The sequence below is a fragment of the Miscanthus floridulus genome, chromosome 2 (genome assembly GCF_019320115.1).
Source record: "Miscanthus floridulus cultivar M001 chromosome 2, ASM1932011v1, whole genome shotgun sequence".
Classification (NCBI taxonomy): Eukaryota; Viridiplantae; Streptophyta; class Magnoliopsida; order Poales; family Poaceae; genus Miscanthus; species Miscanthus floridulus.
The window spans coordinates 69,872,227-69,889,378 of NC_089581.1; the positions used below are offsets into that span (position 1 = coordinate 69,872,227).

General features: G+C 41.1%; 1 protein-coding gene across 1 annotated transcript; it reads left to right on the top strand.

Annotated features, from left to right (window-relative positions):
- Positions 1 to 218: 218 nt before the first annotated feature.
- LOC136536691 (uncharacterized) lies at positions 219 to 1,093 on the top strand. The gene is made up of 2 exons (XM_066528898.1): positions 219 to 224; positions 344 to 1,093. The coding sequence occupies exons 1-2, from the start codon at positions 219 to 221 to the stop codon at positions 1,091 to 1,093; spliced, it is 756 nt and encodes a 251-aa protein (XP_066384995.1).
- The last annotated feature ends 16,059 nt before the right edge of the window (positions 1,094 to 17,152 follow it).

Here is a 17,152-nt window from a genome sequence, read left to right on the forward strand (position 1 = left end):
CCGTGGGCTATCCAAATAACGTGGACAATCTAAAAAAGATACGGCCATAGATATGCAAAGATATGCATACCACCAACCGTATCTCTTTCGGACGGGAGACGCCTAACTTGGTTATGCGATCTACGACCAAGGTACGCAAAAGAGGGGTTATACCAAGGGTGTCGGTGGAGTCAGGCTAGCGGGGCGGTGGCGAGTCGGTGCAGTGGCGAGGCAACGCGATGCAGGCAGACCCGCAACGCCGAGGAAGACGATCGGTGTAGCCAAGGCACTCCGGCTCCTCTCAGACAGTTCCTTCACCTACATGAAAAACAAATAGATTTTGGTCAATTCTAAATTTTGGTAGCACCTCCCCTGCACAGAGAGGTTTCCAAAACCTACAAAAAACAACGGCACGAAGGCTGACAATCACAACGGCTCGAAGGCCGACAATCACAACGGCTCAAAGGCCGACAATCACAATGGCACATCATTATACCTTGGCGGCAGAGGCGTCACGAGACGGGAACACGGGGAAGATGGCGCCGGGAACGGAACGGGAAGGCAACCTCCTTCCTCCTTCCTCATTCCTCCTTCCTCTCCTTCCTCCTTCCTCTCCCCCTTCTTCCTCCTTCTGCACCGGTCGTTCGGTGGGGCGTGGCGGGGCAGGGAGCGGTGGGGCAGCGGCCGGCAGGGCCGGGTGCGGCACTCTTCGCCGGTCGCGGCACGACGCAAATCGGCGGCGGGGAGGGTCGGGGCGGGGCTTGATGCCGGCGTCGGGGCAGCGCGCGCGTGTAGCGGCGGGGCGGGGCGGGGCGCCGGGGCAGCGCGCGCGGGCGCGGCAGGCGGCGTGGGCTACGCAGGCAGTCCGCGGGTGGTGCGGGCGCGCGCGGGCGTTGGGGCAGCGCGGGCCGAGGCGCAGTGGCAGTGCGTGCGGCCGCACGCGGCATCAAAGGCGGCACGGGCGCGCGCGGGCGTTGGGGCAGCGCGGGCCGAGGCGCAGTGGCAGCACGTGCGGCCGCGCGCGGCGTCAAAGGCGGCGCGGGCGCGCGCGGGCGGCGGGGCAGCGCGGGGCGGGGCGCCGTTGCACGTTGTGTGGAGATGTCATGGTTTCTAAGCACCGTACGTGACAACGTGCACGTAACTTTTTCAAATTTTTACCATAGGCTCCGCATGCTATATAACGATGCATCCACAAGTTTCGTGATTTTCTGAATTCGTTTGAATTTTATACAATTTAAAAACACTTTGGCCACAACTTTGTCCTCATGTTTCGTTAACCAGATGTAAAAAATATCCCGCAAATTCCTGGATACAGCCTCAAAACACACTCACTAGCGTGACAATCATTTTTTGAATGATTAGATTTCATTATTCGATGCACTTGCAGTTCAAACTTGCTTTTTGCAAAATAAATCAACAAAACAAAAATAATTCTAAAAATATAGTAAAAAGTCACAAAATTCAACCAAATTTTAACATGTACTTTAAAGCACTGTATAAACCCTAAAGAAAAAATCTGGGAGCAAAAATAAAAAAAAAAATTCTTTGCCGAGTGCTAGAGATAGGGCACTCGGCAAAGAAAATAAACAAAAAATTAAAAAAACCCTTTGCCGAGTGCTAGAGACAGGGCACTCGGCAAAGAAAATAAACAAAAAAAATAAAAACCTTTGCCGAGTGCCAGAGCTAGGGCACTCGGCAAAGAAAATAAACAAAAAAAATAAAAAATCTTTGCCGAGTGCTAGAGACAGGGCACTTGGCAAAGAAAATAAACAAAAAATTAAAAAAAATTAAAAAATTCGTTGCCGAGTGTCTGACGGCGACCACTCGGCAAAGCCTAACAGTGGGTGGCCGCCGTCACCTCGGTTAGCCTTTGCCGAGTGTTTAGCTTTGCCGAGAGCCCGACACTCGGCAAAGGGAGGCTTTGCCGAGTGCCTGGCACTCGGCAAAGATGGATATGCCGAGTGTTTGTCCTTGCCGAGTGCGGCACTCGGCAAAGTAGGAAACACTCGGCAAATCCCCTGTTTCCCGTAGTGATAGTTTTAAATTTGTTGTCTGGAGATGAATGTAAGTAAAATAGAGATGTATTGCCATGATATATGAATCAAATCCCTTCCCTGTTAAAAAACACTTTTCTCATATTTTTTGTACTAGCATGATATATGAATGAAATCCCTTCCTGAAAGGACCAAGTCGATGCGTAGAGGGGGGTGATGTTGAATACTTGAATAGGCCTATAAAAAATCCCTGCAAAACTAAGCAATTATGCAGAGACTGGCAAAACTAGTTATGATGTCTTGAGCTTCTTGCTTGTTCTAGTCTTCAATGTTACTCTTGGATCTTCATTTAAGGTGTCGATTCCTTGATCTTCAACTTAGCCAAGCTCAAGTCCATCTTTTACTTCCATATGACTAAGTATCTTATATACTAGCAAATATTGTTAGTCCTAATGGTTATGTTGTCAGTTAACCACCAAAATCACTAAACCCTTGCTAGAGTCTATGTTTCTTACATGGTTTACAACTTTTGATCTTATTATTAGTTGTTGCAACTTTTTATCTATGAATTAAGTGCAAACTATAGTGCTTATTATGCATTTTATTCAATTTTTTAGAAAATAGATTATGTGTCCTAGGCTCTTAGTGGCTACAAGAACAAAAAGCATTATTTGAACGTATACCATGGCATTCAAGATTTTGAGTTTCCTATATTAGGGAATTATGTCTAGTACTGTTGCTTTATTAGAAAACATAAAATGTTTAAAATTAAATTACCAATATTGATATGTCAATATTTCATTCCATATACATAAAATTATCTAAAGTAACAACTTACATATTTAATTTTTATGGAGTCCCAAAAATGATTTAAAGTGAGTTGCCAGTGTTATTGGTATGTGGTTTAAGGGAATTTTTTTATTAATGATAAACTGTTGAAATAAATAAATATCTAGCATGTGCATCTTTACTTGGTCTACATGGTGGAAAATAACTTGTATGCATACTTTTAAATTAACATGCACATATGTTGTATTTCCCAAATTAACACATATGTTGTATTTCCCAAATTAACACATATGTTGTATTTCCCTAATTAACACATATACTGTATTTCCCAAATCATCTAGCCTTTAAATTAACACATATACGTGGTGGAAATGTAATAAACACTTATAAGAGTGTCAAGTGTGCAATATAGAAACACATATACTGTATTTCCCAAATTTAAAGGCTAGCTAGATGATGCTTATTTATGATTATTATGAAAAAATTATAATTTATTTTTTCTTTGCACATCTCTTAATTATAAGAATTATCATGGAGCCTCTGTTTAAGGACTTAAATTAGTAATATCAAGATGCATAGACATAGAAAAATCAGCCATCCAATTGGCCTCGCATGCCCCCTCATCGATACTAAAACACAGCTATAATAAACTATTAAACTCTAAAGAAGCCCAGCCTGCAAACACATACACTGGTTCTCTCCATGTGTGGTGTGGGTGTGTGATGACCAAATAAAAGAAAAGGCTCATGTCTTGTCTTTCTTCGCCAAAAATTCCAACTAAGGTGGTCAGTTCTTGTATCCTGACTGATGCTAGATCGCTGTTCTCGAAAAGTGAAAGACAGGGAAGCTGAATACCACTAGCAACATGATTCTTGTCTCAGAGAAAGCGAGATCACATGATCTTGTTGGCTTATGTTAATCAAGTGAGATGCCTCTTGCTCCTCTTGAAGATCAGCAATTGCATAGCTGCATATTCTCCAAAAAAGCATGGTCCCCGCCTTCTGTTGTCTTGACAGTCCTGCTCAGATATATTGCTATGCTCACTAGTTACTCACATATTGATTCTCTTTTTTTTTGCCAAACAAGTGAACAGTCACACATACACACACTGGTATTTTTTCCACGAACACGTCCGTCCACGCGTATTTCGTTAAAAGATAATAGAGGCTGAGAGAACGGCTTACACGATGTAGCTACAGGCGAACCTATAGCACACACTCATATATATAAGGACCTCTGAGAGACTGAGCTAGCAAATCTTAAGATTAACAAGTCACTAGTCACTATATCGGTGGGCGCTATGTCAAGCTTGACATGAGAATAGGTGCAGCTATGTCAAGCTTTCTCTATAGTTGTATAGTTGGTTGATAGACGGTTTGAGCTATATGTTGAGTCTAAAATCCTAAGTTTCTTAGAGCATACTACTAGGTCATGTTGTTCTTTCATTCTGACTTTTTTTTATTCCATCTTAAAATAACTTTCTTTTCCCTAAATTTCTAGGAAAAAAAACATGAGTGTCTTTGCCAAGTCAAGTACGTGAACCCGCTGAATTGGTTCCACCACAAAACCTACGTTCAGTTCATACTAGCTCATATATTAATTCTTGTTGGGCTGAAATAATGTGCAGTTTCACAGATAAGACATGCTGAGAGTATAGATATGATGCTACCGAAACGCTTGGTAATCAACAGAGCTGGAGTGATAGCAAATGTTTTGAACAGTTTCCTTCAAGTTGTTTTTTTTCTGAAGGATGGCAAAAGCTTTGCCGCTATTTTCTTTTACTTTTTTTTTGAGGTATTAAATGCATACTATGTTTATATATTACTTTTAAAGTATTCATCGAGTTTAAAACATTTTTAAATTACAAAGATAAACTGACTACCATTCCGTAGCTTTGAGTACGACAGATATCTTCTTCATTGCATTGTGTCTGTAAACTAAAGCAAAGAGCCAAAGACAGGACCTCCTAGACACAGTTCACGCCAGTGAAATTGCCTACTGCATCTTTCTCAAAGCGTAAGCTTGGAGATGCACAACAGACTTCAGTAACAGCTTTTAAAAAGGCCATCTTACATATAGAAATGCCTTGGCGTGCATGACACAATAGGTGAGCATGCGAATAATCTATATATTTCTCTGCATCCTGTTCTCATGGACCACATACACTCTGGATTATTCTTTCAAATCAACTTCCGTATAGCAGTTGACCAACTCTCAAGCAGGCATTAGCACCAAAGTGAGACTCCATACTATAAGAAGCATTGCTTACCCTTCTCACACTCCCCATCTTTTCACACTCCTCCCCCCTCCGATCCCCAACCCTCACCCCTCTCCTCCGGTAGATCTCCGTCCGGTGCACCAGAGGTGGATGAAGCTGCCAGCATGATCTGAGACACTAGTGCTTGATCCTTTTACTGATTTGCAACTAGCCTGCATCTATATATCTTGATGCATTAATCATGGTCTGATGAGAGTTAAGCGATCAGATCGTCCGGCAGTTTCATCTTCTTATGGCAGCACAATAAGCTCAACAAAACCCTAGGCATGAGCTAGGTACCTAGCATGTAGGAAGCTATTAGCACCTCTCCAAGATCTACCAAGGTGAAGACGACTGAAACTACATGCGTGGTAAGTAGAAGAGATACGGTGCTGCCTTTTCTTCAACAGTGAAGACTGTCTACTGAGGAGAGAGGAAGGTCAGAAATATGGTGATTTGTGAGACTGTATACTCCTCATCCCATTGATTTCATGCATGATTCAGCAATATATATATATATATATATATATTTTTAAAAAAACATTTTCCCTTCACTTGGTTTATTAGTTAGGATGTCATTCTATTGTGCTGAACCGAGGAAAATTGTTCTATCCAGTGCAAGTGGTTTCGATAAATTATACGCTGCTCAGCATCATTTGGCAGTCCTAGTTTATTAGCACAAAGAGGCATTGAACTGTAGCATTATTGAGATCCAGATTGTCACAGAAAACGACTTGGATAGATCTACCCATTATAAACCATACCTTTCTAATCATATATTTGTTAGTCTCTCTAGCTAAAAACTTTAATAAACTTTTGTACTAGCTTTGGTTAATTAATCAGTATATTTAGATATACTATATCTAATTAAAATGTTCAACTTACTTTTTGAGGCAAAAATGTTAAACTTATTGCACGTTTTCATCTAAATTTGTGAACCTTTTGCTGAACCTAGCATATATACCACATATTCTACTCCTTTGAAATGTATCATTGGTATCTACATTTTAATAAGAAGTTTTAATTTCTAAAACACATGCATTATTTGAACAATAGTAATTCCTAGTGCAGTACTAAACCATCTGTGAAGTGGGACGATATTTCTCTTGAATGTGGGATCCTTTTAATTTGGTAATATATGCATATAGACTGTAAAATTACTCTATTATCCTAGTTTATATATATATATATATATATATATATATATATATATATATATATATATATATATATATATATATATATATATATATATAGTGTGCATGTATGGGATGGGACAAACCTCCTGGCAAGCAATAGATAGATCGACTTCAAGTTTGCAGATCTAATGGCATTGAAGATATCTTTGTTGGATAATTTGGATATGTGATGCTGACATGATAGACATACTGCCTCATTAAGTAAACTAGTAAATAATACTGTCATAATCTAATCCGCTTTAGTTAATTGTTGTTAACAAAGTGTTAAGGTATCAGAGGCTCAGAGCCCTTGAACATGAAAATTGCACAGCTACGAATGATATAAAGCAGTATGATTGTTAGTTTCAAATTTCTAATCTAAAACCTTATGCAAGTGCATCTAGTTAAGCATCGTTCTAATTGGAGTCAAATTAAAAACTCATTCACAGAATGCAAGACGACTTAGATCCTTCCTATATATAATCCTTTTTTTAGGAAATCCTATAATCCTATTTAACTAGCAACATATGATCTTGCACGTGGTACTGTTAATCAACAGTAGCAAAATGTAGCATGTCTAGGCTGGACAGTTGATTCTTGCAGGCCAATAACAGAACTTTGTTAAACCCTGGTTTCTAAAAGGATTCGTTATCATCCTTTTCCCTGTTATCTCACATGCATCGTGCAATTAATCAAATTAACCTGTACGCGCCTCCTAGTGTCTCTCAATTTTCAGAAGAACACTTGCGCTGTGCAATATTGAACAACTAGTAATTTAACTCAGACAAGTGCAATGCATATTACGACTTCACTGCAGGAAACATATTCAGCAAATGGTTGGGAGCTTAATTCTGTAATAATTCAGCAAATGCCTTCTGTATTTAATTTGTGTCTTCTAGAAAAATATGGCTTGATGACTATATATTGGAAGTACTATATACGTACCTATATACTCCGTACAAGCCATGTGAATAAGGATAATTCAGCTATAGGCATGCAAGTTTTGGCTTCTGGATTTTTCATTCAACTGTTTTTTTTTTGGTAGAGATGTGAAATGCATAGAGGAAATAAATTAACATTTTTATTCCTGCACACAGAAATTAGTCGTGTTTTTCCTTTTCTTGTATAGAGGAAATCACCGATTTTCTGTCTAATGAAGAAACGCATAACGACGAACAAAGGTAAGGGCATAATGGGCCTGCGCCAATTTGTGGCTGTAACTTCAGCAGGCCGCAGAGACTAGATTCATTCGGCAACTGCCCCAGCCTGACACGGCTCCATCAGACAGGAGAAGCACAGACCTACAAATTGAGCCTGCGCCAATTCGCCCTGTTCGGCTTGCAGGAATTTGGTTACTGTGTTGCTTTTGCTGATTTGTTGTGAGTGAAAAAAATACTATTTCTTCGCTGAAAAAATACTGCTGAAGTAATGTTGAACCGAAAAGTGGAGTAGTTTGATGACGTAGCACTCATTCCTTTTCTTCTTTACAGCTGCACACGCAAATGGGGTTTCAGACCACTTTATCTTTTAGTAACATTTTATATTTTTTTCTACAACAGTAAAACCGAATTTCATTACCAAACTAACGAAATTACATCGAGTCCACAGTTCCCTATGCAAAAAGTAAAAACGATGGCCAGAATATAGACTGATCCAAGCAAATGATCACAAAGGGAACAAATGCCTGGACCCAACTATCAAAAACTCCCAGAAGGTAGGCTAAGAAGCGCCAGCCCAAAACAACCCCGCACCTCAACAGGGGTTTCCACCAAGTTCATAACAGACAACCACCAGTTTTTAGGCTAAAAACAGAACTGCTCCATACACCGCAGAGCATTATATGCTGAACTCCATTACGCAGCCAACAAACTTCCATCATCAAGTCTTCAATCATCCAACCAATGAAATCAGCTGACGTTCATCTTGAGCCCGCTTTTGAGCATCCTGCTTGTGGAAGAAGAGCGCCGCCGTCTTCAGCGCCTCCGCTCCCTGGATCACCTGCTGCTTCAAGTCTTCTTTGGCCTGCCCAGTATGTGAGAAAAGAGCAAATCATACACATAATCTCAGTAGGAGATTTCACCCTTCGATCCTCGAAGCACATAGCATTACGAGTTCTCCAGACCGCCAAGCATACTGCAGCCAACCCAACTGCATGCATAAGAGGGCACTGGGGGAGTATATTGTTTATCCAGATCCAGTACTGGTTTATGTTACCAGGTCTGCATTCAGCTCCTAAGGAGTACGCTAACAAGCTCCAGATGTACTTAGCTGTTAGGCACTCAAAGAAAATATGTTGAACAGTCTCCTGATCCGTGCAAAAAGCACAAGACATGTTTCCTTTCCATTTACGTTTACAAAGGTTATCCTTGGTCAGAATGGCTTCATGTGCAACGAACCACATAAAGATTTTGATTTTCAACAGCACTTTCGCCTTCCACATTCTCTTGAAACTTAGGCCATAGTCATCTTTACACAAATGTTTGTATACCGATCGAACAGAAAAAAAACTACAAATTTCTCCCAGTCCCATTTAGCTGTCTTTTTCTATTAGTGTTCAAACGATGAACCATGTCATATAAGCGTCTGAGTTGATTTTGTAAGTCTTCATACAGCCATCTTCTAAATTTCAACCTCCAATTTCTCTGTTTCAAGGCGTCAACAGTCCTGGTCCTCACTGATTTCATAAAGTTGAGGGAACTTGTCTGCAAAGGAGACAAGACCACACCACTTGTCATGCCAAAACTAGTGCTTTTGCCATCTCCTGCCACCATAGATCTTCCTTTCAAATAGATATGTCTAACCTTCAGCAGGTCATTCCACACGGGGGAATTCCTGATGCTTTTTTTCACCTGAGCTATACCACCATTTTTAAGATACTTCTTAGTTATAATTTTATGCCAGATGCCAGCCCCATTCTCAGCCTTCCACCACCATTTGCAAAGCAGACTAATATTCATCTTCCTTAAGTCTTTCACCCCTAGACCCCCCTTGCTTTTAGGCTTAGTGATTTTAGTCCACTTTACCAAATGGTATTTCTTCTTCGGATTACCCCCTTGCCAAAAGAATCTCTTTCTAGCAGTGCCCATTTTGTTCAAGGTTGAAACAGGTAACCAATACATGGACATGGCATAAATTGGGAGATTGCTCAAACAAGAATTGATGAGCACTAATCTACCACCCAAACTAAGAGCACTACCCTTCCAACCATCCAATCTTTTCAGCATTTTTTCACAAATAGGTAACCAGTCCACTATATGTAACCTGGACCCAGCCACAGGGACCCCAAGATACTTAATTAGCCAACTCCCCACAGCACAGTTGAACATGTTAGAGAATTCTATGCTTTTAGCTTCATCTTGACTTATCATAATGACCTCACTTTTAGAAAAAGTAATCTTCAAACCAGACATGGCTTCATAAAGATATAACAACAGTTTTTGATGAGAGGCTTGTTCTTTTTCATCCTGGATATAAATGATTGTATCATCTGCATACTGCAAGATTGCTACCCCATTTTCCACATACTCAGGCACTAGACCTTTTATCAAATTATTTTTCTGTGCAAGGCACATCATTTTTGCAAGGGTGTCAACAGCAATGTTGAAAAGGAAAGGGGACAAAGGATTACCCTGTCTAAGCCCCTGCCAGATTTGAAATAACTCCCATTTGTATTATTAACTTTAACACTTACAGTTCCAGAAGTCATCACAATCTTAACCCATTCACACCACTTATCACCAAAACCCCTTTGCCTGAGACATTCAAACAGGAATTCCCAGTTGAGTTTGTCGTAAGCCTTCTCAAAATCCAGTTTTAACACAAGGCCATCCTTCTTTCTGATTCTAGTATCATGCAAGATTTCATGCAAAGCCATAATTCCATCCATAATGTTTCTGTTCTTCAAAAATCCAGACCGGCTCTTGTTAATGATTCTACTCATGACTTTCTCAAGCCTCAGCATTAAAGCTTTTGTAAATTTTTTATAGATGACATTTAGCAGGCAAATAGGCCTGTATTGCTTGATATTATTAGCCTCTTTAACTTTAGGTAACAGAGTAATAATACCTTAGTTGAAACGACCAATGTCCAAATTAAGATTATGAAAATCATGGAACGGGGCAACCAAGTCATTTTTTATGAGATCCCAGCAATGCTGGTAAAATTCTATTGGGAAATGATCAGGCCCAGGGGCAGTGTTCTTCTCCAAAGAGAAAATAGCCTCTTTGATTTCATTTTCAGAAAAAGATTTTTCCAATTCCTCATTTTCCTGTTCACTAACAGTTTCAGATTGTTCCCAACAATCAGGGTCCAAATGAATGTCAGAGGGGACAAAAGGACCAAAAAGTTCTTTGTAAAATTGAGTGGCATGCTCCACCAGGGCAGCATCACCTTCAATAATTTGGTCATTATGATTAAGAGAATAAATTGTATTCTTCCTTTTCTTTCCATTTGCCACTGTGAAAAAAGGCAGTATTATTATCCCCTTTCAGCAACCACATACTGTTTGATCTTTTATGCCAATAGGCTTCCTCTTCTTCAAGCAGTCTAAGTAATTCAGTTTGAATAAAAGTCTTTCTGTTTAGCAAATCAGCAAAAAGAGTCACCTCCTCTTTTGTTTTTCTAAACTCTCCAATTCTTCTTTTAGAATAAGCTTGTATTTTCTGGTGTGACCCTTCAGACTTTGGCCCCACCCTTTAAGAAACTTTTTAACCCTGCCCATCTTTATACACCAGGTATCAATAGCAGACTTAGAGTGCACTTTTCTCTCCCAAAATTCCTACACTTTAAGTGTGAATTCTGCATGTTGCAGCCAAGAGGTCTCAAAACAGAAAGGTCTTGAACCAATCTTATGTTCCAAATCAGTTCTCACAATCAGAGGATTGTGATCAGACAAGTATCTTGGGATTTTCCTAAGGTTGCAAAGGGGAAATTCCATTTCCCAGGAGCTGGATATCAAGATTCTATCTAATTTCTCAAGGGTTGGGTTTTTCCTATTGTTACTCCAAGCGTACTTGCCCCTAGATAAAGGTAACTTTCTAAGCTCATAAGTATTGATAATGTGGTTGAAAACATCAGAAAAGTTATTTTCAGTGAATTTCTTGTTTTTATCAGAGCTAAATCTCAAAATGTTAAAATCCCCCCATGAGGATGGGGTATTTTGCCTTGAAGCATAAATTAGCAAGCTCTATCAAAAAAATATCTCTAAATTCATCATGGGCTGGTCCATAGACATTAACCAGAGACCAAAGTTTATTGACATTTTTATCCAAAACATTTGCAATTATCATGTAATCACCATTTTCAAAGCTTTCCACAACAAATCTATCATTTTTTATTCCACTCAACATCCCCCTAGATTTGCCATCAGAAGGAGTCCAGTGCCAGCTGAACTCTTTGGTATTATCAATCTTTCTAAAAAATTTATCAGAGTAGGATTTCTTCATAGTTTCCTGAATCCCTATAAAATCAACTTTATGGTCCCAAATTAGCTCTTTAATATAGGAGCTAAGACCCTTTTTTGCCACCCCACAACAATTCCATATGATGCCTATCATTTGATAACCTTTTTTATAGTCTTCCTGTCTCTGAGATTGAATCTAGGGCTAGCCTTAGATTCAACTCCAACAGAGTTATCCAAACCAGCAAGAGGCTGGCTGTTACTAACTCTGGCTTTCCTCTTATATTTCTTTTTAGAAGATCTACTTTTTCTTGCACTCACTGTTACAAAACAAGGTTCTTCTTCAGATTCATCAGAGCCCCACTCCAAAAGAGGTTGATCTTCTAAGGGAAGATTTTCATCTTCCAGATTATCAATGTGCTCAGAGGTGGCATTAGAGTGTTCATTTAACTTCATTCTAGCATTCTCCAAATACTTTAACAAGTCAATTTTTTCAAAAGTTAGAGACTCAGAATGCATCCCCATATTAATAGCTAGAGAGACAATACTAGTGTTATTAAGAACTGCAAAGGAGTTCTAGTCACTAGAGCAATTACCTTTATCCTCCAAATTTGTTGTCATCTTGTTCTGGGCTTGATCTCCCACCCTCACCTATGAAGTGCCATTGTCCCTGAGTCTCTTGCTCTGTCTAACCTCCTTCCATTCTGTCTAGTCAGAGTTGTTATCCCTTAGCCTAGCTTTAGTCTCAGCAGACAAGGCAGACACATGCTTATCCCAAATGTTCAGCTGCTCCTGATCACATTCCAAGCCACTTCTCTCAGTATTGTCCATTTCAACAGCATTGGCATCTTTATCCACCTCCATGATAACAGCATTTACTTCCTCATTAGTTTCCTTAATCTTCTCATTTACTATTTCCACCTCATCAATTTCAGATTTTTGGCCATCCTCTTCCTAGATCAGATCCCAATCTATGTCCTGACTCCCTATGTGAGGTACATCTTCTTGATTGGATATGTCAACTTTAGGAGCTCCTTGGCTGCCTTTGGCAGGACTCATAGACACAGCTCTAGCAGTAGTATGATTTTCCTCTTCTAAAATAGTGGGGAGGCTTTTACTTGGACCAGACTTTAACATATAGTCTTCTAGCTGAAAGAATTCAGATCTCTTGCAACCATGCAAAGCATCTTTAGCCTCAATTGCAGTCAGGGGATCATGTTTGGATTTTTGCAGATTAGAGCCATAGTCATTGATAACAGTATGAGATGAGTCATTCACAATGATGCTGCTGAGCATTCTAATATCCAGATTCTCAAAAATACCAAATCTGAGCTGATCGGACCCTGGGACAATCAGATCACCCATCTTTAGGCCCTCATCTTCACTATCCTCATCATTACTCTCCAAAACTTGAGTCAACAGAAACTTGCTTCCCTTTGACATTGCTTGCACTCTTACTGGTTCTAGCTTCAGAGGGCTAGCCCAGATCTTTTGTAGGTTCCATTCTCTGTTTCTTAGGGGATGGGAAGTCATCCTTGGGTTTATCCCTTTTATTTCTGATCCATTTATTGCCAGAAGGATTAGTTTACCCATCTTGGGGCACCTCTCTCTGAAAGAAGTAGTCATAGAAGTTAAAATCCAGAACACCATCCGCAGAGGCAGGAACCTTGGTGACATCCCTGCAGCCTATTTTGATTCTAACATAGTCATTCTTATGCAAGTTTTCCTTGTCCACTTCCAGGGGCAAACCCACTTTTGATGCAACCATACAAACATTGGAATATGACCTCTTCTCAAAAGGGATGTTAGTAATCCTGAACCAAGCCACACTAGTGGACCTTTGGAACCAGTTGTAGGGTTCCATTTTTCAACTTTGACTACCACCTCAGGCATGGACCTCATCCTTAGTTCAGTGAAGTGAGCTAAATCATCAATGGTCTGTGCATTAGGAAACCTCATCTGATACTTTCCTTCCCCAATTCTCTTTGCAAACCACCTCCAAGTAGAGTTAGGACCAGCTTTCAGTCTAAATTCATTTTCAATCTGTCTAACATTTGCCTACCCAACAGTCACAATGATAAGAGCTGTAGTAGACATGTCTTTTATCCCCTCATCTGTATTGGCACTCTCAATAACATGGAACCCTTGCCCATAAGCAGATAGACCACAAAAGGGTGAGATAAACTCCCATGGCATTTTGTTCATACAGACCCTAGCCACATGTCCCTCCTTATGACACCTTGAGCAAACAATAGGGCTTGGACACCCATTAGTGGTATGCCCAACCTTGCCACATCTGTGACAGAATTGTTGTCTCTCAGGTTGCTCTCTAGGAGCCTCCCTCTCACCATCACCATCATTCTGGACTGCTTGTTCATCATTCACAATGAGTTGAGTACTGTTGTTTACAGATGTTTCCACCTCAGCCGATTCGGGTTTTTTACTAGGATTAGACTCCTCCCTCTTCTCCGATTGAACCGGGTTACCCTCCTCACGCATCTGGTTCCCAGTTCCCTGTTGAAACCACTACCCCCTCTGACCTGGAACCTCCCTCCATCTCTACCACCTTCCCTCTGCACCCAACCTCGATTGCCTCCTTGCCAACCACCATGGAAACCACCACAATTCCCACCATATCCATAGTTTCCACCATACCCAGTATTGAATCTACCCTGATTATACTGATTTTGATCCATTTTTGGCTGCGAAGGAGCCTGAAGGACCTATGAGAAAGACCTAGTATCACCACCGAGAGTAGACCAAGTGGATTTCACAGGAGTCGCGCCACCAAGGGGAGAAGTCTCCTTGTGAGAATTATGAACAGAAATCATAGAGCAAACCCCAACTTCCACACTACAAGCCCAGATGTGGACAAGCCTAACACTCAGATCCATGTCAGGGTGGTCACATACCTCGTGCGGGAGCCGAACCCTCTTCTCAGCCAGACCGTCCGCTATAGTTCTAGGGGAACTAGGGTTTCTGCCCTCGCTCGGAGAGGAAGCAGAGGGGGAGGGAAAGGGAAGAGAATGAGCCAGCGAATGCCCCTTGAAGGCATCTAGGCCCCTAGTTGGGTTTTGGTAATTAATGACGACACGAGATTACTATGACTAACATGTGTTTTGCAGAGGCAACTTGAGTTAGGTTATGGTAATGATGATTGTTTGGGCAATTATGGTTGTCATGCCCCTATCGAGGGAAATCATTTTGGTTTTCAAAGGATAAACGATAAGGTTAAGGACAGACTAGTTCTAAGTGTGGTTTGGTATTGAAGAGATACTTAGAGTAGTTTAGGACTTTGTTTTTCTTTTTGCTATACTATTAAGGGGGTACGAACTATTAGCTTGACCTAGGTGAGTCTAATGGGTTAGGTGTGGTGCACACTTGTCAACTTAGCACTAGGTAGCTCAGGAATAACCTAAAGATCAATTGGAGTCAATCTCATTCACAAAGGATTCTGAATTGGAAGTGAATGGAGGCTCAAGTGTTGACCAGACGTTGTTTTAGTGATGACCGGACTCACAGGTGCTGCGTCCGGTCAGTGATCAGCGCGCACAATAGAAGCCAAGGAGCAACCGGACATAGCACGGTGATTGGAACTGGACGCACCTCCAGTCGTATCTGTAGTAGTAGGGCCTTGCTGTTAGGGAGGACCGGCCACTGAACAGTAAATGACCGGACGCTGAGTTTGCAGCGTTAGGTCAACATCAAAGAGGGTCAGAGACCAAAATTCTTGACCGGACGCTTTTGGTGGATGTTGACCGGACGCTGGCCAGCGTTAGGTCACTCCTGCAGCCTTCTCTAATAGGCTAACGCCACGTAGCCATTGGCTATTGATCGGACAAGTCCGGTCACTTTGACCGGTGTGTCCGGTCACCCTAAAAACTGCTGAGTTGGACAATAACGGTTATATTTTAAAGTGGAGAGTATATATACTTCTCATCAAACTTAGCTCTCTTGTCCATTTGTTCAGCTGAGAAACACCTTTGGAGTGCAAGGGACTACAAGAGCCTAGTGGGGTGATTGAGATTTGATAATCCAATATTAAGGACTTCATTAGTGCACAGGGAGTAGCAAGTGTGCATCCACCTTTCTCATTAGGCTTGTCTTGATCAAGTGAGAGTTTGTGTTTGTTACTCTTGGTGATCGCCATCACCTAGATGGCTTGGTGGTGATAGGAAACTTGGTGATCATCCGGTGGAGCTTGTGGATGACCCAAGTCATGGTGTGAACGGTTGTGGGTGATTCACCGTGACGGAGAGTCAACGTAGAGAGCACTTGATCCTTGTGCAGATCAAGGGGGAGCTACACCCTTGCACGGGTGCTCCAACGAGGACTAGTGGAGAGTGGTGACTCTCCGATACCTTAGAAAAATATCATCGTATTCCTCTCCTTCTCTTTACTTTAAGCATTTATATTTGAGCAATTCAATTCATGCCTTTATATTCTTAGAATTGTCATTCTAGAGTAGGATTGAAACCTAGGGTGCAAAACTTTTATGCGATAGGACAATAGAAACACTTCTAGGCACAAAGGGGGTGAAATGGGCTAAATGTAGGGCTTAATTATTGAAAGAAATTTAGAATTAGCCAAATTCACCCCCCTCTTGGGCATCTTGATCCTTTCAATTGGTATCAGAGCCTCATGCTCCTTAAATTAGGCAATATGTCCCACGGTGATGGACCCTCTCCCGTCTTTGAGAGAGATGATTTTCCTTATTGAACAATTCGCATGAAGACGTACCTAGAGGCTTTAGATGTTGGAGTGCTTAGAGTCGACTCACAAGGTTTCCCAACACCAAGGGATCTCGCTAACCTTCAAGGAGATGAGGTTCACTACGAGAAGTGGAATACAAAGGCTAGAAACACTCTTTTTAGAGGCCTTTACAAGGATGTCTTTAACCGTGTGTGGAACTACAAAAACGTCTATTCACTATGGTCGGACATTTGTGCGCTCCATGAGGGAACCAAGAGTGAGAGTGAGGAACGCTATCACCTTGTAATGAAGAAGCTTAATTCATTTGAAATGCTTCCTAGTGAAAGTGTTAATGAAATGTATTCACGCTTGAATGTTCTTATAGAGGAGGTCAATGGGCTTGGACTCACTCAAATGCAACCATCCGATGTTGTGAGAAAGATCTTGAGTATCCTTCCCATTCACAAGTATGTGCATATTGTAACGGTGCTTCATCAAGGTGATCTTTCCACTGCTATGCCAACTCAAATATTAGGGAAGATTAATGCACATGAGATGTACATGCACATCACTCTACAAGATGGCTCTTCTTCCACCAAGAAGAAAGATTTGGCATTCAAGGCTAGCCAAGAGAAGAGGGGCAAAGCAAAAGTTGATCATGATAGCTCAACTAATGATGAGATTGATGATGCAAGCATTGCCCTCATGGTGAGAAGAACCACCAAGATGCTTAAGAAGTTAAACAAGAATGGTGTCAAGTTTGATGGCAAGAAGAAGAAATTCTTCACTAGTAGTAGAAAGAAGCCCATTTCTGAAATGGATTGCTATAATTGTGGAGATCTTGGTCATCTAGCCCATAAATGCC